General features: G+C 38.9%; 1 protein-coding gene across 1 annotated transcript; it reads left to right on the plus strand.

Moving 5' to 3' along the window:
• Nucleotides 1-692: 692 nt before the first annotated feature.
• LOC131798868 (rho guanine nucleotide exchange factor 10) lies at nt 693-22172 on the plus strand. The gene is made up of 25 exons (XM_059116531.2): nt 693-824; nt 1635-2697; nt 3401-3600; nt 4079-4232; nt 5198-5304; nt 5611-5688; nt 7849-8022; nt 8622-8738; nt 8957-9049; nt 10011-10175; nt 10931-10984; nt 11579-11667; nt 12421-12578; nt 12944-13059; nt 13270-13379; nt 14260-14351; nt 14637-14764; nt 15352-15650; nt 16325-16405; nt 17061-17128; nt 17740-17882; nt 18728-18902; nt 19383-19532; nt 19611-19838; nt 20257-22172. The coding sequence occupies exons 2-25, from the start codon at nt 1686-1688 to the stop codon at nt 21291-21293; spliced, it is 5028 nt and encodes a 1675-aa protein (XP_058972514.2). The 5' UTR covers nt 693-824; nt 1635-1685; the 3' UTR covers nt 21294-22172.
• Nucleotides 22173-22749: the final 577 nt, after the last annotated feature.

Below are 22749 nucleotides of genomic sequence, written 5' to 3' on the forward strand. Positions count from 1 at the left end.
TCAAACAAACTGAGAGCAAGCTCTGGTGAAGTCAATGAATTGTGTTCTTGGGAACAACACCTCTCTCAAGGAGCCTCTCCACCAAGTAGTTTTAAAACCCTTGATCCCTGGATGTGTTTACTAACTTATTTCCCCTACAGTATTACGCCTGAATCAAACATTAAGATTATGAGAAGAAAGAAAATTAGCATCAATTGAAGGTTTTGATTTTTAGACAAACTCTCTCAATAAGAACCAGGAAATGTATACAAAACGGAAAGGAAAATAATTATACATACCGATGTTAATAGGTGTCAGTAGACTGTCTAGAAAACCTGAAAAAATTCCAAGAGGTAACCTGTATATGGACTATTGTTCCAGCCAGGGATAAGTACCAATGCTATTGCTGCTCCATGCTACCAAACATAGGATGTGTTGCAACAGCTTTGCAAGTCGGTCTTGTGGGCAGACTCGACCTTAACTTCAACTTGATGTCCTCCCGTGAGACCTAAAGTTTTGATTATGACCTCTAAAGGTAAAAGGCACACAAGCATCTTCACCGAGTGAGTGTCCACTTCATACAACATATTTACATCAAACAAAAGTTTAGAAAAGAAAGAAGGTGCATCAAAAGAAATTATTTTTGTACGGTGCAAATAACAATCCCCTTCATGGACCCGTTCCCATCTCACGCTTCAGCACACCTAGTGATAATTAACGTTTGGTCTAGGCCCAGTCTCTTTTGTAATGCTGATTTGAAAGCTAAACTTTCCCCAAGAAGGGGCTTCTATGGAGGAGAACGGCAGTCATTTTGAGCCGAATTTAATCAAGATCTTGTTGTGAAGGTAAAATCTATGCATCCTTGTTGAATTTTAAATGTGACTGAAAATAATTGCTCCATATTATCATAGTTACGCAGGGTTGGATCTACCGTCTTCGCTTCATAATGGCGGGCTTTCCAATCCGGCTGGTCTTTGATTTAATTTTTGTTTCAGGAAGAAGCTAAACAAATATTTGATTAATTTTATTAGTTTGAATTTAAAAAAATTATCCCCGGAATAAAAAATGTAGTCGCAAGTCGTTAGGTTCCTTTGCATGCATGACTCACAATAAGTTAAGACAATCGCGTGGGTAACCTTGATAGACGTCTCTTTTGAGGTTGCGTGTAACATTCCTTCGTTGCACAAGGAACGTAACCGAAACTTGTGTTACGGTGTATGTATTATCTCTGTGATCTCACCTACTACGAGTTACCTTTGCAAAATCTCCATGACCAATATCACCGATAAGTCAAGTTGAAAACAAAGTTGACGTTTTCGTGAATAATTATTGAAATTGTCGCAACAGGAAGTTGGACCGGGAAAATCCATAGCGAGAGGGACTGCAATCTCTTTAAAAAAACCCGTTGATTCATCCAGATTCTAAGATGGCGATTCACAGCTTTCAACATGAGGCAAAAAAAGGGTTATTACTAAATGAGGTTTTGTCTAACTGGGAAACGACTGATCATCATTTGGAGCGATTAGCAGTACACCTACTGTCTTAGTGCTGCAAAAAGCAAGGAGAGACTAACCAGTAGGTACAATAAATCATTTAGATCATAAACAAGACTGGACAATATTGAACAATGCTGTTCCTTGATTTTATTTTGAAAGGTTTTCTAGATGCACTGATGATGGATTACACATAGACCATACCTTTTGAATATGGCCAGTAATACCAAAGGTGATTCCAGGAGTGATAGGGATTCAATTGCTTATGATGATGTGGTGTCTTCAGGAGATTTAAGCAATGAAGAAGCTGCTCCAGCAGAAAATGTACAAAAGAGGGGTGATGCTTCACCTTTTGAAGGCAAGGGCACTATGCAAACCCAAAACAAAGATTTGAGAGGACAAAATAAAACTGAAAATTTAAAGACAGCTGATGGAGGAAAAGATGCAGATAATGAAAATGACTCTAGTAAGGTGTTATCTAAACCTAATGATATTGAGTCCAATGATCAAGGTTCACGAAATGATAGACTGAAAAATTGCAAGGAAAATGGCAAGGAACAGTGGACACCAGTGAAAGCAGATTTAAATAAGAATAAAGATGGCAAGGGATTCATCGCTGGAGCAAAAACTGAAAATGATTCTAGTCCTCAGGTACCCTCAAGACGTCAACCTCGAAAGAGGGCTAGTAATGACATGGAACAAAAAACTTCACTCAGTCACAGTCCTGAAGGTGACCCTGTCAAGCCACCTAGAAGGCGTTTGCCACGAGTACCAAACTCTGCTGAACCAAAGGCTGATCAGAAGAGTTCATCAGATGAAGGTGATGTGCTTTCTGTGACCAGTAATGACTCGGGTGAACAAAAACTTGAGGAAATTATTTGCAAGCCAGTGCTAACATCAAGTCCAAACCAAGATGAGCTACCTAGCTTGACTGTAGAAAATAATGTGATGGACACGAGCCGCAAAGTCCTTTCATTCATGGATGTGTCCTCTGAAGGTGGTGTTAGAAAAGTGGAATCATTTTATGACTTTCTTTACTCTCAAGAGGGTGCTGATGTTTCTAAAGAAAGATCAACATCTCCTATTTTAGTGCAAAGGCGGGACACAATTGGTAGTGCACTGTCTGGTTCACAGGAACATCTATATGATGATGTTCCAAGAGATAGCAGTGTTGCCCAGAGCTGGAAAAGTAATGGAACCTATGATGAGGTCATAGTCAACAGAGGTATGTCTTGTTCTGGAGTATTTAGTGTTCTGGACTTACATCTAGAGGCCCCAAATTTGAGTGTCATGCTAATGACATCCTAAATTTGATTTTTGGTAGAACTTTATAAGTTTGAATCTTCAACCACATCATTGAAGATGGTCTAAGGCTTAAAACATCAAATTTTATAACTAGAAACTCTTTGTGGTGGCCAACACTGTTGACAGTCAAAAACTCTTCACCAAAGTGGAGGTGGCTAGTGATGAATATTTACCTATTCATGTTAGCTAATGACACTGAGTTGACTGATTGTTCTAGAATATAGTAAACAGTGAGAATAATACAGCTCAAGAAGATGGTTTTTAACTCATTTATTCTAGCAACAATTACAATATTTTCGGGTGCAAATCCAGAGCATGTTGCTCTGAGGTGAACAGCAAAGGATATTCAATATTTGAGTAGCCAATCAGAGTGCATCTTCAATGCCATCCACTGTTTTAGTATTTAAAACCAAATTATCATACAGTATTAAATAATAAGCTGGTTTGCTTTCTGACTGGTGGGGTTTTTAATCAAGTCTTACTGTATATGGTGTATATTCTTTGTTGTTATTTGATTGGAATGTCCTTGAAATAACAGCATAAATTAAACTTTTGTGCTTTCGACATAAATATTTATTTGGTTCAAATCATATACTATATCATCTCTTTTCCTTGAACCACAGAGGCATATGTCATGCCTTCACATGATGATGAAAGTGATGACTACTCTGAAAACGACCCATGGGGTTCAGACTTTGAAACTGAAGATGACATCACATATGGAGGCAGTATAAGAACACAAGATGGTTTTATCGATGAGGAAGAGGAAGAGGATCCATATGATACGGTGGAAATAAGTCCCATGAGGGAACGGAAGAGACCGGTAACTTGCTTTGATTTGTAGTTCTGATTTATGTTCTAAAGCAAAGTCCTCTTTTCACATTCTATCTACTTAGTAGAATGAGCATTCTAAAGAAAAGTTCTCTTTTCAAATTCTATCCCTGATGTTTGTCTACTGAATTCACTCATCATTTGATGACCTAGCTATTACATGAATGGGCTACCATAAACTAGAGATAGAATGTCTCCAACACCTCCTTAGTAGAATGAGCAAAGAAGGATATATCATAAGTAAACCGAGAGAATATGCTTATGCTTTCCCCATTCTCAAAAATGTTCTAATTTTTGTAATGTTTTTGTCCCATGCATTGTTTTCGTTTCCTAAATAATACCTTGCTCATGGTCCCTCGTGTAAAGAAACTGAAGTTTGTAAAAGGACAGTTGAAATTTCATTTGTATGTCATGTTGTAAATCCACAAGTATTTTTGGAATCCAATGTAATTTTTTTTCTCTTTATTCAGTTTCAATTTGTATCAGAAATTGCAAACTTCTCGCCATTTTCCACTGGGAAGAAGTCATCACTGACCAGTCCAGGACTGAAGGCCCAATTTAAGGGTTGCCTTGGACTGAATAGAGTGCCAAGTATACCATACTTGGCCAGTAACTCACAAAAAGGTGCAATGTGTTTGTATTTTATTGATTCACAATGATAGTTTTAATATTGAAAATAACTTTGTCAGATCTGTGATAATTTGTTATTTTTTTACATTAACAATGATAATAGGACCGAGTAAAGTCTGTTATCACAGAATTGGACAACATGAACTCCTGTTACAATTAATCAAAACTATTTCAAAATTTGAGAAAGGAACTAGACATTGGTTATATGTTTTCATAACAAAAAAACAATAGTTCACAAATAGTTGGCAAATGTGTGACAACAGCGCATGCACATGAGTTCTTCTGTACTCAGGCAGGATGTGTTAACTGTTCCTTTAGCTGTCTCATTACACTTTCCAATAAGTGCTCAAATCAGGCTCACATTTGAGGATTTTGTTATAAATGATAGTTTTGATTAATTGTAGTTAGACACTTTTCATATCAACAAATCTATTCTTTATTTCATTTTCACTTTTAAAATGGAAACATTAAAAAAAACTAACAAAATTTCAGAGTTTTTTTTCAATTCTTCATTCTAATTTGCATATTTACATTTTTACTTTTACATTATTTCAGTATTGGTTTCTATGAAGTTTCCAATTTTTTTAAATTTTCAGTGTGGAGTGTACCCATGGACATAAACTTATCTGGATAAATGAGACTGTTTCAAACTCTGCTACTGGCCCTTTCACAGTCCTGCAAACTGTGGGATGCAAAGCCAAAGATGCTTGTGTCAATCATTACAATAATTGTGAAAGCTTTCTAAACTAGACCCAAATAACAACATAGATTGATATCCTCTGATTGAAACTCAGGAAATTGTCCTTTGATGCTTTCCCAGATATGCATTATAGAATTCACATCAAGACAGTGCAAGAACATTAATTGACTTTATTCAGCATTGCTGCAAATTGAACCACTTTCACTACTAACAATATCCCCTGCAATTGCTACAAGTAAGTTTTGTTTTACTTGTATAGAAAATGAAGAAGCAAATGCAGTTTATGTTGACCCAGATATCACAGACTCTGTAAACTATCAGCAGCCTGTCATGCCACCCATGCCAGAAGGGTTATCCAATGAGCAGGTATACAAAGAAATTTACTTTCTTGAAATCACACAATGTATGTACAGTGCAGTTGGTGTTTTAGTGCAGTTAAATGCAATCAAACAGAGTAAACAACAAAGAGCATCAGCATATTTTTTTTTTTTGCATATGCATTTCACACATCATTAAGTTAAATGGGAAAACTTCAAATCCCACCTAACCTCTATTTTTTGTTAGATCAATGCATCATGCATTAATTTGGAGCTTGATCACAAGTCATGTTTAAACCCTGAGCCATTCTTCTTTATGTGAGGTATGTTCTGTAGCTTCCCTTTTGTTCTCCAGATCAAAAGATACCAAATTGTGAAGTTCATGCTGGAGAGTGAAGCAGATTATATGAGGCTTCTGGATCAACTTAGCAAGGTAAGTGAGTTAATACAGAGCTGTTTGAAGTGCTTATAACAACCATTTTCCACGTGATGTTGGACATTGCTTATTCTCTGCTTGAAGTTCATATTATTCCCTGAGCTCTTTGAAGGAGACTGTGCTCTATTATATGGGATAAATAACTAAGAGTAGAGTCCTAAGCAGGTAATACATATCTCATTTCCTAAATAAAAACTTATTTCTTTCCCTCCAGTGTGCTTTGCACACTGGTTATTATTGTTATTATCTGGGAACTTGATGCTTTTTCTCACAAACCAAAAAAACCAGGGAAGAATACAACAATGATGGTAGCTTTAGCCACTATTTTCATGGCAAAAATAGAAAAAGGATGTTATCGCCCAGAGCATGACTAACCGCTCCTTGAGAAGAAGTACATCATTGATCTTTTCTGTCTGTGGAACAGAAGCAACAACAAAATAGAAGAATTTGTAGGATGAGAAACAATGACTGTACATTGTACCATGGTACAATCACTATTCGCTGCTAAAATATCACACTCAGAAATTATATTCTTAAACACAATAGTGTACAAAATGGGAGAGGTTTAGCAGGGAATTGACCATTGACAAACAAATCTATAACAAAGAGATAAAGCCCTTCGAATACTTGAAATTTTATTTGTGTCATTTACCAGGCCCAAAGAAAGGATTTGTGAGAGGAGAAGTGCTACACCTGCCATGAATAAATCCATCATGCTCCACATTTGATTAGAACATACAGTGTTTTAAAGTAGTCTTAAGAACAGAGGATACCAAAATAAAATTTTGGAGAAATGTATCTCTGAATTTGATTTCATTGGGAGAGAATGGTCACTCAAACACTTGCATGGGATAAAGTTGCAATTGATTGTAAATGTTTTCCCATCTGACAGTCACCCAATTATCAAGAGGAACTTTCTGTTCGACTTTGCTCCAAAATGCTGTCTAGCAGGGCCTCTGCAAACTCGCTGTTCATATTCTTGCCAAATCCTAAAGCTGTATTTCTCTCATTTCATGCTTTCAAAATTGATATAGTAAGCCATATAATATGGAGGCTTTCTGCTTGTGCACGATTACCTCTTGATGGCTTCATTATTGTGAACACAGACTGAAATGACAAATCTATATAGCAAATAGATGATAGATGCTAGATGAGGGTATAAAGAGCTGGTTCTTGATCAAGATTGCAAAGATTTAGTCTAATAATATTGCACACAATATAAGCTTTGGTTTTTTGTTATACAGATCAAGATTGCAAAGGTTTTGTCTAATAATATTGCACACAGTATAAGCTTCAGTTTTTTGTTATACAGAAAATCTTGAGAATGTCCACTACCCCCACAATGCATCCTGGTTGAGCATGGTCCTTTAAAGTCTTTTCTCTCTCCCTTTCTATTTGCTTGAATAAAAGGTTTTGTGTGTGTGGATGGGTGTCATATAATTAGCCCTTTCCACTCTAACATCAGTATGTATATTCTCCATACTGTTATCTATACATTTCCTAAGGTGCTGAAAAGGAGAATCTGTTTAACAATCAAGAGCCTCTTTAGTTAGTGATCATTTCCTTTATTCTCATGATCTTGAATGAACAATTCAGCAGTATTATTGTAAGGAGAAACCAGATGCTGGTCACTCTTAGGCTTTAAAGGGCCGATAATAGATTCCATGTTGCCGTGTGTCTGATCAGTAATAGATCGCAGACAGCACCAAATGTGGTAAGAACAAAAAAATGGCACACTCATTATATAGTAGAGAAGCAGAACATTGTTAACCCCTTAACTCCCAGCAGTGATTAGCATGTAACTTCTCCCTTTAATATCCATACATTACCCAGCAAACAGGTGATGAGAATACTCAAACTTATCAGGTGGAAGTTGTTATCTTGATCTAGAACCAAGTTCTTGTAACTAACTTGCAAGGAAATGTGTAGTGACTGGAGGGGAGAATTAACAATCAGATCCGGGGTGTTCATCTGTCCTCCAATAGATCATATGTAAGAATTAATCAAAATGTGTGGGTAATTCCATTTATTACATTAGAGAAGTTTGTGATACCAACACTCTTCCATCTGTTAAGCATTTACTTCAAGAAAAGTTTGACTTAACTCCTGTGGGAAAAAATTATTTGATTTATTTGCATATTTTTGCATCTTTGACAGCAATATGAGCTACCCATCAGAGAGCGTGATCTTCTCGAGCCAAACAAGATTGACATCATTTTCCAACATGTACATAGAGTATTGCAGTGTCATGCCATGTTTAATATTGCACTGAGTGCAAGGATGTCAGACTGGACACCAGATATGAAAGTTGGTGACATCCTGTATGCTCTGGTGAGATTAAATTACCTTCTTTAATTTTTTTGGTTATTAATATTATTTCATATTACTAATCATCATGTTGAATTTAATTGTGACAAGTATTAGCAAACCTTTATTAGTCTTTGGGTAACATTTTTTTTTTCACAGCTTACAGCTAATAGAATCAACGCTTCCTGCTCCTAGAGATTCCACAGATTGACTGAAAATATTTCTTTAAATAGTCAAGCAGACAGTCCAGGAGAAGACAAATCAAAAAATATCTTGAAATGTGTGGATGGTGGAAGGGAGAGTGAAAGTCAAATACTAAGAGTTAAACCCTTTACACCCTAACACAAGTATACATATTCTCCATACTGTTCTCTATACATTTCCAAATAGGCTGACAGGGAGAATTTCTTTAACAATCAAGAGTTGCTTTAGTTGGTGATCATCTCTTCTATTCTGGTGACTTTCAAGTATGAGTTAGGGGTGATGTAGTAAGAAGAAATTAGATGCTAGTCAGTCTTAGGGGCTCAAGGGTGAAAAGGGATCAAGTCTAAAAAGATAGGGTTAAAAATCCTCCTTTTTAAATTTTTATTTTACTGACCTCACTTGGTTTTTATTGTTAACAGTTTTGCAAATCCATGGTCCTGGATGCTTACAGCGGATATGTGAACAATTTTGCCAAAGCTATGGATACAGTGAAAGTAGCTTGTAGAACTCATCTGGCATTTGCACAGTTTTTAAAGGTTGGTAATTGGCAATTTGATAAAGATATATTTAAGCAAATAGATCATTACCTTTCATTCTACAAATGTTTGTATCAAGTACTCCTGTAATAATGTTATACTACATACAGCTGTCTGAATTTTTCCATGTTACAATTTTGGAACTGACCATTGAATTTGTCAATTTGTAAATTGTTATAAAATGGACCAATAAAAATTGATTTTTTTGTATATATCAGTCACGCAGACAGTCAAGCCTTGACCACCTCTCCCTTCATAATTTGATGTTAAGACCAATTTATAGATTTCCACAAATTTTGGCCCTTCTACAGGTTAGTAATGAACTGCTGTACCTTGCTGTTAATAAAATGTTTAGTATAACTGTACTTTAAAACTCTGTTAGTGGTTACATGCACATCTATAGAGAAACAACAAACATATTCCAGCAGGAGGGGTAAGCTTTCAGGAATGCATTGTTTAAAACACAATTCAGCTACATCAGGGTTGATGATAATTTTCTTTTGATTTATAGCCTATATTTTATTACTGTCAGTTTTGCCTTACACTGAAGGAAAATCCCACAAAATGCCATCTGCAACATTAGGCCAATAGATACAAAAACTATAAATTGTTTAGCATTTAAACAAATATAATGATGCTCACTGTAAACAACATCTCAAATAAATTGGCACTTGATTACTCCACTTTCCAGAGACACAAGGTTGCATTCTACAACTTCCCCCTGGATAGGGTGCTAAGAATTTGCAGGTTCCCCCAAACATTCTGCTCCTCTAGACATTTGGTGATTTTCTTTTATCTCTCTCACTTACTTGCAAGGCCAAGAAGAATTTCTCTTCAAAATGTTATTCACTTTAGAGAAGAAAAGTAACGAGCAGATAGAATTAATAGATTTTTTTGTCTTTTAATACTGAACTCTCCTAGCTTAAATTACATGAAACGTATGGTAGGTAGTAAAGCTTGTTTTGAAATATCACAATGCAAAGAAGTTTTGCTCGGACTCAATTGAGGTCTTTCAGAGTGGAGGCTAGGGCTGGGTTTCAAATATGTCTAAGTTAAGAAATCCTTGGTAGTATTCATTTTATAGCTGTGCAGAAGATTTCCCCTCAAACTTTACTACAATTGTACACCTCTGAGGCAGAGATATTAAAACCAAGTTTAACTTTTTATTCTGGAATAGTAGTAAACATCTTTGGAACAACCTGGTCTCCACTCTTTATACTCAAGCTCATTTCAAAATAGTCTTAATTCAAATCACTTTTACTGTATTCATAGGAGTTGCTGGTTGTGACTCCCAGGGACCATCCAGATCGTGTTCCCCTCCAGCTTGCTCTTACTCAGTTAGAGTGTCTGGCAGAAAGTCTCAGGGAAAGGAAGAGAGAAGCTGAGCTAAGAAATAAAGTGAAACTGTTGGATGGGTTGGTGGCACAAAGCCACAAGGTCAGTTGAAATAGAAGTTCTGGATCAAAGTTAGTATCTGAGCAACTGTGCACCTATCCGTCTCCTAACCCAACATTAACCCTAACTTGTTATCAGTTGATTGTTGTTGTGGGAGGGGTTAGGTGGGAAGTTGCTTAGATATTAACATTCTTCCAAACTTGGAACCTCTTTGAGGGAAGCAGGTTGGTTTGAATTATACAAGGTTCAAGGGTAAAAGGACAGTACTTGAAGGGGGAAAAGATGCCAGTTTTGTCTCAAAGTGTAAGGATTTTCCAAAACCAAGGGTTTGAGTTATCAGAAATTTACTGATCCTTGGTATCCCTATTGCTAACAGAGGATGTCCAGGACAAGGTTGGTTCACATCAATTTTTGTCAGTAATAATGAGTTTGCTTTACCCAAATGTCCCTAACAAAGATCAGAATTACCTATTACCTGGCATTTTGATGATTTATCAATTGAATATCAGAGACTTGGCATACAAGACCCCTTAGAAGTAATTTGGAAATTTTGAAATAGATTGGACCTTTTGAAATTGCCAGTGGAATTGGAGCTTAAAAAAAACTCAAAATTATGTTATCTTGGTGCACTCAGCGTGGATAATTTCTGGGTAAATAAAAAAGGTACAAAGATAGCTTATAGAAATTACTTGAGTTAAAGATTTTTTTACAAGGGATCACTACTTATCAAAGGCAGTGTGACAGTTGCAGTATGTTTTTGCAGCAACTGATATTTATTCTGTTTCTTTGACCTTCAGACTTTGGCTTCTGGAAATAGGTACTTCATAAGACAGGACGACTTCGTACAATGTGTGAGTAAATGTGTTAATATAGGCTGTTGAAAAAGTTGTAAGGCACCGTGACGAAATTTTCTCTCTGGCATTCACTAAAATGGAATAGATAGAGACCACTCACAATAATGTGAAGAGCAACTGTGAAAGTAACATGTATGCCACAGACAGGTTTTGATTTAGTGACGAATGGGAAAGAAAATATCCATTCGGCAGTGATCCTCAACACCAGCCGGTGTGAAAATCTGGCATCAGCAAAGTTTGTGCGATGGTTGTATGTGCACCAAGCGGTTTAAGAGCCCAATGAAAATCAAAGCGGTAGGATCTGTGAAAACGACCAATCTCTGGCAGCTCGGCTGCGCAACGTTTGTCGCGTCCACAAAACCGCCAGTCTTAGTCACGCAGACCGACTGCATCTCCATGTACGTCTCTTTCCTTTTTGAACTGGCGATTGTAGGTTACCGAGAAGAACGCTAGTTTTTTATTTTATCTCGCCCCAGCACCCCTCTTCTTCTCCTCTACACGATAAGTAGTTTTCTAGGTATTGGAGATGATAGAGCTCTACTACTTGTTCCTTGTTTTGTCTTCAATATTTCTATTGTTTTATCGTCTCAGAATGTTGAAGGTGAATCAATCCTTGGGACAAAGAAACGACGCATTATCATGTTGTCAGACATGCTGCTTTGTGTTTCTCTCATTAAGGGGTAAGATTGCCGAGTAGAGTTGAAACCATTTATTTCCTCTCGGAGAATGTATAATTCTAATGATCAGATAACGTTGGTTGTTAATCAAATCAGCAATGAACTGATCGATAGATTGATTTGCTCTTTTTTCTTTGCCTCATTTTTTTAAAAATCTATGTTTGATTCTATATTTATTTTATTGATTGCTTCGTTAATTTTTAATAGTTGTTAAAAGTCAAGAAATAGTTCTAGAAAAGAAAGATAGAATTTCATCTTGAATCAGGGAACATTTGTTTTTACAACAAAATAACAAATGCAATTCTCGTCTTCTTACATTGGGCCTCGATCCAAAGGATTTTTTGTGACTTTTGACCAATATGTCAACCCTTTACACCCTAACATCAGTATGCATATTCTCTATACTGGTCTCTATATATTTCCTTAGAAGCTGACAAGGAGATTTTTTTTTACCGATTAAGAGCTTCCTTTAATTAGCTGCTGTTCATGCTCCTTTTTCTAGTAACCTTTTTGATCCAGGGGTTGAGAAATTAGATGCTTAGTAACACGTTAAGCCAAAGGAGTACTGAGAGGAAATGACGCTTGTAATTAAAGGAGCGGGACGCTGACCCTGTGTTTTTATTTTGTATTTGTTGCGGCGGGGAATTTTTCGGTTTTACTTTGGAGAACTTGGGGAATTTTGGTCACTGATTTCTTTGGTTAGCATGAGTAATTTGTTTTGAATTTTTGGTATCTGTAATCTCGTTTCCCTTTCAGGAAGAAAGACCGTGCCATGCACATGGTTATTGACCCAAAAGCCAAGTACAAACTGAAGTGGAATGTTCCATTGAGTGATGTGAATATCGTGGAATATGGTCCGGGTGTTAACATACTGACAAATTCCTACAGAACAACGATAAAGCACTCTAATGAAGGTAGGTACAATGTCTTCTGACACACAGTAATTAAATGAATATGGAAGTGATCTTTGCAGTAACGAACACCATTTAAGCAGAAGTGAAAATAAAGCTGCTCAAGTAGTGTTCATTACTGCGAAGATCTCTCGTATTCATTTAGAAATCCGCAGTTCACATATATGATTTTTCGTTAATTCACAGTCATTCGCAGGTTAAGAGTAGTTTTAGATGAGTGTCATGTGGCACACAGAGCGCAGCAGAATGTCTCTGTGATGTTCTTACCACAATTTGACGTCCTTTGTGATCCTTTGCATTACACACAAATAGCAAAATGGAATCTATTTGTTTCGAATGATAAAAAATTGCAAAATTTTCCCAAACAGGTCAGTATCGAAGTGCTTACAGTGGTTGCCGGGAACACTTTGAAGACCTGCAGCAGGACTTAGCTATCATTGGTCAAATCGCTGGCCTCGTGTCCACGCTACGACGGTCATACCAGGTTAGATTCGTATTCGCGCTCTTGGAAAAGAGGTATTCTCTTCAGGTCGTGTGATTTGAGACCGTGAATTGATGTAAAATAAAAGGATCATAAAAATTGGGGGAAAGGCTTGAATTGAGAACGAAATGATTCCGAAACGTTGGGATATTAGTCATGTATAGCACCAGTTGCTGTTAGATATGTAATTTACTTTTGGTAAAAATTTTTCAGGTTCTTGATATGGAAAAGGTTCAGAAATGGCACAAGGCAGTGCAGAGGACAATCGAGGAAGAAACACGACTGGCCAATCTTTATTGGCTCGAGTTGTCATTGCCATCTAAGTAAGAGTAACACTAAACGGTGTAAAATTATTTCGGACTGAATTCGGGGATTTTTGGTAAAAATGGTGCCTTGAAAATATCGCTTTTGGAGAAAGTTGTGAATTTCTATGTAACAACTGGGTACAAAGCCGTGTTGCCCATCTTAGTTATGAGTTTGGCCGCACGTGTTAATGTCCTAATAGTGAGCTTTAAACAGTTGGTAATTTAGCTTCTTTCTCTTTCGTTACCCTTAGTGCTCTTTTAGAACTTTTGATTTAGTATTTTTGAACGCAAGCAATCGCTTTGGTCGGTTGGTCAGTAAGTCAGTGACTTTGTTGATCAGTGGGTGGGTTGTTCACTCAGTCGTTTAATCATTTATTTGGTTGGTTAGGTATTCAGTCTCAGTCAGTCAATCAGTCTGTCAGTCCGTTCAGTTAGTCAGTCTGTCAGTCAGTCGGTCAGTTTGTTTGTCAGTCATTCGCTCTGACGAAGGGCTCATCTTCGAGACGTCAACTGTAGAAACTCGTTACGGTGGCCTGTTGACATTATCAACGCAGTTGATAAAACCAAGTTATCTTGTTACACCGCCTCCCCAACCCCCGCCCCTCTCGACCGTCGCCGCACTGCAGTTTCTTTGGAAACTTACCCTCGTTATTCGTATGTCTGTCAGTCGATCAGTCAGTCAGTCATCCAGATTGTAAGACAGTCTTTCGGTCAGTCATCCCGATATTACTCAACAGGATTTGGACCATTTATCCCTGCGTCACTTGAATGAGCAATATCATCAAACGCATTAACTAGTTAGAGCGGGTTCAATAAAACTAAAAAAAAAGAGAAAGAAAGAAAGAACACCACAATTATCCTGATGAATACATTACTTGGTAGTACAATTGTTTTGCAGGAATGGCAATGTAAACTACATTTTTAGCACAGACTCGCCAACAGTGAAAGCGGAATGGGTCACAGCTCTTAATACGTCTAAGTTGCGACTGGGTAAGTCGAGTTTTTTTCTTGCATTTACTACCAGCTATTTGTGGAAACTCCCTCAGTGACTTGTCCCAGTGTGCTTCTACCAAGCGACCAGAACTTGACTTGCAGAAAGATATTATGAAAAACATGAAGCGAATCTTTCTTGAATAGACCGCCACATAGAAGTTATCTTCCTTAAATCGAAATGTTTGTGGAATGTTAGGGTTAAGGGTTTCCCTGACGTTTAAGATGATTTTCAATGTGGCTAAATTCTCTTTGTTTTTCGTTTTTTGTTTGGTTGCTTTCTAGCCCCTGAAAACAATCCAGGTTGGTATCTTCCAGAAGATGATGGAACTGGAGGCGTGGCCGTTCAAAGGCGGAACATGCCTCTCCTCAAAGATAACTCAAATTTATTTATGCTCAACCAGAAGGCAAAGGTACTTTATCATGTTCTTGCAACGGAAACGTTTACAAGGAGCTGAGAGAGAGAGTTGTGTCAAGAGCATTTCCCCCACCACCGTGACTGGTTCGATTCTAAGACCTGTAGTTGGTATCACATGTGGGTTGAGTTTGTTCCTGGTTCCCTATTCTGTTGCGGGGGTTTTTGTCCGTGTTTTCTGTTTCGCGAGTTTACTTCTTTGATGCTATTACTTTTATAGTGGGTTTGTTCTCTACAGAAATTTTCAGGGACATGTCTAAATGCTTATAACTTATAATATTCATATTATCAGAGGATACTTTATGTAGTTTGGAAGGTATTGCTCTAACGGAGGTAGACTAAGAGTACTGAGTCCTTTCTTTTTCCGCGAAGTCCGTCGCGCGAGTAAAAACAAATTGGTGAAATCGAAAATTGATCTTATCGCGTTGGGTGTGCCTCACTCTCAAAGTTCCACTCGGCGCGCTAACATCAGTTTTGGTTTTCGCTGATTTTTTTTTACTGGTGCGACGGACTTTGCCGATAAGGAAGGACTGCTCTTTGCCAGTGATGAAGGTTAAACTCTTTTTATTATTTTTTTCTTTACAGATTCAATGTATCGTGAGTTGTCCAGATATTTCGGATTCTCTTCCCGGTGTCCACGACAACTACAACATTCTTTGGCTCCTTTGCGGAAGTGGAGATAATGCCGGTCACGTGTCTGTAGTCAAAGTTTCCCTTGCCACCCCTCCACAGGTGGTAGAGTCGTTTCACGTGTGTGAGTCCAATATCTTGTGTGGTGCGTACATGGAAAGGACCTGCGGCGAGGAGAAGAAATTCAAGGGAACGGTCAGCGGAAGGTTTGGCTTTCCTTTTCCCACGGTCTGGTTAGGAACACAGGGAGGAAGGTACGGTCAAGGACCACTTCTATCAGCCAGGCTTGGCTCATTGTTTGAGGTCTCAGCTTATCTATCATTCCTTACCAAAAACTGCATTGTTTCCCTATTCCTAGAGGTGGGCGGGTTACCCCGGTTAATGAGAAGGTAACAAGCCGATCAATTCGAAGCTTTAACATACCCCCCCCGCCCCCGGAGTAATCCACGGGCATTTTGCCGTCGTCCATGCCCGGTGAGTGGGGACGGAGGTGGGGAATTTGAACAGGCGGTGTCAATTCTTTTTAGGAATACAAGTGTTATATCTTTAAATTTAGAGGTGTTTAAGGTAAGTAATTTACTTTCGCGAGCAAATAGCTCAGAAAAAAGGTCTACCAGGTCTAGGTTTTAAAGCTTGGTCATTGTGCAGAAAGTCACCGTAGCTGATTCTGTCTTTTACATGAAAAATTGGGAGGGGCATTTGCCCAGGGAGATGTTGAAGCTTTGAGTTGATCGACGCATAACCTGTGGTACTGCGGTAGGCTTGCGTCCCACTCAGGGAGAGTACCAGTCCTCCTAATTACGAATCAGCAAGTTTGACTTCGAACTTAACATGGATACAAATTGTCTCAACTTTGCTAACCTGGAAAAGTTTTAGAACTCATCTATCTTATCACTGACCTTTATCACTCTTACACGTTTTTCCTCAGAATTTTTATCTATAATGCGGCGGACGCCACACGGCGCTACGTCATGTCAGTAAAACTTCCAGATGCAGTCTTGCAAATCAAGTAAGCCGATAGTAGTTACGCATGTTCTATACGATTTGTAGATTGGTTCGAAAGTCCTTGCCGAGAATCTCGTCAGGGCCTGTGGATATTTTGACTTATACAGAGATTGGCTTGCATTGCTTTCGGAAGATGAAATGCAAAAAATGAAAAACCTCCTGTCCTTCTTTGTCGGTTAACTTCAATTTTACCACAACTGGCAATAATGTCGCAATCTCAGTGATCGGCCAATTTGCCGTTGTCGATAAGACTACAGACAACGCTGCTCGCATCAACTCGTCACGCAAGGGTCACGCTCTGAAAAACTCGTTTCACTTGACGTCGATATTGTGGTAATAAAAAAATCGATTGTGGTTTAGCGTGGTCTGTATTGTTACCGGCTGATCCTCGTGATTCGACAACATTTTGTTCACCACGTTTTGAAGCTAATGCATGACTGTTGAATAATTTCTCCTTGTCAGCACTTAAAGAAAAATTTAGAGAACAGTGTGGAAAATATGCAGAGAGATGCTAGGGTGTAAAGGGTTAAATTGTTAGAACTGGACGATTGCACTGAGGTTTTAACATGGCGTTGCACTACTGTGCCCTCATACAGTAATTTCTGGTGTCAACTTACTCACACTCATTTTTTCCTTTTTTATATATATATTCTTTTCAGAACGATAAACATGAAAATCTTTGCAGCTGTGGCTGATGGTAGCGTTATTATTTTCAAACGCAATCAAGGTAACATGAACGAATGAATCATCAATCCCATGTTTTGTATCTATTCATTCTTGAACCCTGGAACTCTTCTATCTTACTTCTCCTTACAAAATCAGCCCAAAGGTCACGAGAATAGGGAGAAATTATCACCAACTAAAGAGGCTCTTGATTGCTAAACAAATCCTCTTTAATGGCACCTTAGGAAATGCATAGAGAACAGTATGGAGAATATCAATACTGATGTTAGGGTGAAAAGGGTTCAATGTACTGTAATTTCGTGTACATTGCGCTTCTCTGTGACTGTCATGTGCTTTACGTAGTGTTAGAGTATGTTTTTCAGTTCGTGTATATTTATGTGCACTTTTCTGTAACATCTATCACCCTTGAAATAAAAACTCGTGTTCAATGTAAACATTGAACGCCGTACCGTTCTAGTGGAAAAGTGCATACAATTGCTCCTCATCGACTTGCATACCCAATAATTCCATCAGAAGTAACATGCGCAGTAAAAGTAAACATTTTTAACCAAAGGAATCTCTGTGGTGGTAGAAGCCAGGCAACACGTACATGCTGGCTATAGCAGAATTGGCAAGGGATTTTTAGTTTCCTTTTTGCATTTTATTTGTATTTAGCGGGCACATGGAACTTCAGTGAACCAAAGGCCGTCGGTCTCGGTAAAGCTCCTGTCATGGCGATGGCGGCTGTGAAAGAAAATCTTTGGTGTTCCTGTGGTAACAAGCTGTTCATTTTAGACTGCAATGAAGAGATTATCAAGGTACCTGTTAATGACGACATATATAAAAAAAAAAAAAGAAAAAAAAGAAACGTTTCATAGAAATTGCAGCCAGTGAGGAGAGCTACACCGGGCCTCGTCGTTCTTAGGTCATGAAACATGGATAGTCACACATACAAAATTTTTTGGATATAATTGGATAGGAGGGGTAACCGCGCGCTGTCATTGGTCAGATGAGTGGTCCACACTCGCCAGTATGGCTCCTTAAAATTCAGAGCCGTTCTTCGCCAAAATCTCGCGTTCTTTTTTGCCAATTGTTTTCGGACAAATGAAACTTAATTTTGTAGATGCCTACTAGAAGAGGGGAAAAAATCCTAAACGAAAAATATATATTCGAAAAGTGATTAGCTTCGAGGTAAGTGACGTCGTAGTAAACATCAATGACGCATTCGCCTGTGACCTATATTTTTACCTTATTTCTAAATCTGTGATCTTCAACTCAACTGACACAGTTTGATGACAATATAAAATTCTTCATCCATTTATATGCACCTAAAGGGCATGGAAAGGGAGCGGGGATGGCGCACTCGCCTCCCACCGCGGTGGCCTGGGTTCGATACCCGGACTTGGCGCCACATGTGGGTTGAGTTTGTTGTTGGTTCTCCTCCCAACTCCGAGGGTTTTTCTCCAGGCCCGCAGGTTTTTCTCAGGCCGTCAGGTTTTTCTCTAGGTCTTCAGTTTTTCCTCCCTCCACAAAACCAACATATCAAATTTCCAATTCGACCTGGAAACAGTGGACAAGAGAGCCACCTCGCGGAATGCCTACCGCTTATTTCCCATTAATTTCACATTGGATGAGCGTCATTATTTTCAATTATTTTACAAAGCACGTGATTGAAGTCGATGAAAATCCCAAGACGAGTATCAAGCTTCTTGTTTGTTACGGTGTGGGTGTGTGGGTGTCTGTCTGGAAGCAGCCGTCAATCAAGTTGTTCCATAGTGAGACACTGAAGCACGTGCAAGATATCAGCATCGCCTCTCCTGTCACCAATATGCAACGGGGTTAGTTTAAATATAGACTGAAACAAAAAATTAAACCTGAAATTATTAAAAGTAAAATTTTAATACCTTCAAGTATCTTTGGATGGTATGTTGGTTTGTGGCAGACTATCTTCTCGGTATTCATTGCCTGAAAAATATGTTGAGTTGACCTCTTGTTCAATATTTATTTTACGAATGAACTGCAAACACAGTAGTGATATGTTCCCGATTGCAACTAAGCGTAGTGGCACACTGCTCCACTTTGAATTAGATGTCTGGTGAGCTGGGCGACTACACATATCTATCCATACTGAAGAAGCACAAGTGCCATCCGTAATGATTAGAGGGAAGGTAGCTTCGAAACGGTTTTGAAGAGGGAATGAGAATGAGCAGTGTTTCCCTGGCATTTTTCTGGAGTGGAGAATGGGTAGAGAACCAGATGCAATTCCCTCCGCCCCACCGTACAACCAGGAATATGTATTTCTGCTCTTTTCTTCCTAGATATCGACTCTCAGCTGGAGAAGACAAAACTAGACCAAGTATATGCCACAGCCCTTGCTGCCGATGAGGGTTTACTGTGGGTCGGTACAAGTGTTGGAGTCACTCTTGTGTTTCCTTTGCCGCAGCTGGAGGGAATACCGCTTGTGTCTGGTAAGAAACTGCTTGCTCTTATTCCCTAACAAAAGCTATGGAGCATCATCCCTGATCCGTCCGTTTATCATTCTCCAGGTAGAGCTTGTGTTGCTTTTCACTCGTACGGTAGCAGTGTGCGATGTTTTTACCCGCTGAAGAATAACCCAAACCTCGGAACGGGACAGGGTCCCGACACAAACAAAGTTGACTCGAGTTTGTTTCGTGAGAATGAAGTCAGAGATGCTTGTGTTCAAACAGACGCGGGAATCTCCGGGGTCTGGTCTCACGCGTCACGTGGTTCGGCCTTAGCCAATCAAAGTAATGGTAAGTGTCAATCCTCTTTTCACTGCACTGGTGAGTCTTCAGATTAAAATAATGGAGTTATACTCAAAAATCTTTAAAAATAAAGCAAAAGTCGTTCAACCCTTTAATCCCTGAGAGTTACAAGCATCTAATTTCTCCTTACAATGTTACCCCTGAATCAAACATTAAGGTCATGAGAATAACGGAAATGATAATCAACTGAAGAACCTCTTGATTGTTGTGCAAATTCTCCTTGCCAGCGCTTCAGAACATGTATGAAGAACAGTATGGAGAATATGCATACTGATGTTAGGGTGTAAAGGGTCAACCGAACGGTTACAACTATCTATGTTCTCGCAAGTGGTTAAGATATCAATAAGTGAAAAGGAAGGGTTTCATATTGAATTTTAAAGGGAATTTTGCCAATGTTTTGTGTTAGCATCTCCTACAAAAGACAGTGACAGAGCTAAGGGACAAACTACGGACCGAGAGGATGAGGAGGACTTGTCTGACGAAGATGTCGACAGCGATGACGAGTTTAACTTTGTGGAGGATAAACAACAAACTCTGACTGGTGTACAGATTAGATCAAGTGTAGGGACTGCATCTTCATCGGATTCATTCAAAATCAAGTTCGAAGGGACTGAGGAGTCTGCTAACAGCCTCCTCAGGAGCTCGGTTCATTCCGACGATGTTGTTGGCAAAACCGAATTCCGAGTAGACGACTTCGCCCGAATGTTATCCGAATTCAAGGGCTTTGGAAGCCATCCGACGACAAGTGTTCCGGAGCCACCCCAAATCCCACTCAATCTTCTCAGTGATCAGGCCCATTCCAAAGGTGGAACTCTATCTGAAGGCCAAGAAAGTGAAAAAGCATCTGCAAGTACTGATGAAACAGTTGGAAGTGGTTTTGCGCTCGGACAAGCAGAAATCGGAAGTGGAAGCGAAGATGCAGCTTCCAGGGATAGGGTACTATCTGTTGGTGAAAATGTCAAACTGAACGATGCTCACGCGACTGCTGAAGCTCACGGTAGTAACTTTGAAACCGGAAGTGAGTCTGCTGGGGAATCTTCTGGATCTAAAGGCGATGAACCTAGCGATCTCTTACCGGAAGTTGAAAACAAGGCAGGAAACGATGGCGGTACCGGAAACCTCGAGGTGGGTTCCTTTGCAACTCCAGCCTACTTGGAAGTTCTGAGAGACTCAGATTCTAGGGCTGTAAAGTCACCGGAAACGGCTAAGACGTCAGAAGTGATTTACGACAGTCCTCGGCAAGACGATAGCTACAGTGTTTTCGACAGAAGTCAGATGCAATATTACACAACCGGAAGTACAGCTAAAGTGGAGAACTTGAAACCCAGGCTGCCGTTCCCTGTTCTATTCGTAAGCGCAGGCGAAGGGTATGCGGACTTGAGGCGAAAGCGACGGGACGAAAACGACAAAGAGCCGAGGCTCATGATCTGGCAAATAATCTAGGAGGGAATCCGATAGAAAATCCAGGGAAATCGGAAAATCTTCGTTGCACTTCGGACTGGTCTCGAAAAAGAGCACGAATGCAAAGGAAACTCGACTGAGAAGGCAAGTACAATTTTAGGACTTGAGACAGAGATTTGTATTCAGGCAATTTTATGATTTGCTTGTCATGAGCATCATTTTTTATATTGACTTTTGACTTGAAATAGTAGTACAAATCATATTGAATGTTATTTTATGAATAAACAAAAACAAATATTAAATCATACAGATTTTTAGTTGATAACACAAGATTATTTTTATATCGTTATACAAGTTAATGTAAATTAGGTTGTTTTTGCTATTTTTACGTGTTCTTAGTTATTGCTTCTTTTCTTAAAGTTTCGTAGTAGTTTCGTCGTACTTTAGACTGTTTGAAGACGAAGTATCGAAGAACTAAAGCAAAAATAATCGTTACAGCCATTCAAAACAAAATAAGACTTCACAAGAAGCCAACTTGGAGACAATACTCGATGCTATTGAAACTGGGATGTCTGGCCCATGTATTGCTTGTGAGCAATATTGCCGCAGAAATAGTCTTGCTAAATGAAAATCTGTCAAGGGAAAAGGGCTATTGCAAATTGTCAGTAATCTGCTAAAATTCCAATTTATCTTATTCCTTCACTGTAAACCGTTTTCTTTTTCCACGGGTCGTGTATCACTTGTTTGGAGTGGGGAGGGTGGGGAATTGCAATACAGGGAATCTGTGAACGGACAGATTAGAGGCTTTGGAAGTTGTTTTTTGAAACTGATTTAGTTGTGAATTGATAACGTATATGCTGCTTAATTTAATTTATTTGAATATGAATAATAAAAGTTTTCCGGATGATGATTTTTCTGATATTTTAAGTCTCATTTTTATTTCACTTCAACTTCAATGATCTATTTTATCTCCAAAAGCGTATAAATTACCGAAATCAGCATGAATAAAGTTGGCTCATGATCTCTCCTTTAAGCTCGCCGATGATTAAGAACGAGTGTGGAGCGTTGATCTCTCGTGTCGCGCGTGGATTCTTGCAGAATGTTGTCAAAGAAAATAATTAAGAAGCGGCGTCTGTTTTCTTATTTGTCTCTATCGAAGAAATCAATCTGTCTCGTTTTTCTTGCCCTTTGATGCTCCAGACAGCTTTAACTGGATTAATTCGTCTGCGAGATTGTTTGAATAGGATTTATCTCCTGCCGGAGTTGGAACAGCTCACACATGCGTCAAAACACTTGTCTTGCGTTTGCTAGCCTAGGAATCCAGTGTTAAAGTACGTCGTCTGCGATGGGCGTTGTAGAGAACATTTCAGACGATTCAAGGACATAACGGTTCAATAACGGACACGACTTAACGTTTAACGACTGACGTGCGTCGGTGTCCGCACAAAGAAAGAAATACGTGAAACTATTTACCGGGTTCACAAGGAGGTTCAAGGGT

Source organism: Pocillopora verrucosa, chromosome 9, assembly GCF_036669915.1.
Source record: "Pocillopora verrucosa isolate sample1 chromosome 9, ASM3666991v2, whole genome shotgun sequence".
In the NCBI taxonomy this organism is placed as follows: Eukaryota; Metazoa; Cnidaria; class Anthozoa; order Scleractinia; family Pocilloporidae; genus Pocillopora; species Pocillopora verrucosa.

Coding starts and splice junctions, on each gene's coding strand:
- LOC131798868 (XM_059116531.2), top strand. CDS start 1,686: ATGGCCAGTAATACCAAAGGTGATTCCAGGAGTGATAGGGATTCAATT. Junction 4,233..5,197: donor GGCCAGTAACTCACAAAAAG/GTGCAATGTGTT, acceptor TTACTTGTATAG/AAAATGAAGAAGCAAATGCA. Junction 9,050..10,010: donor AAATTTTGGCCCTTCTACAG/GTTAGTAATGAA, acceptor CTGTATTCATAG/GAGTTGCTGGTTGTGACTCC.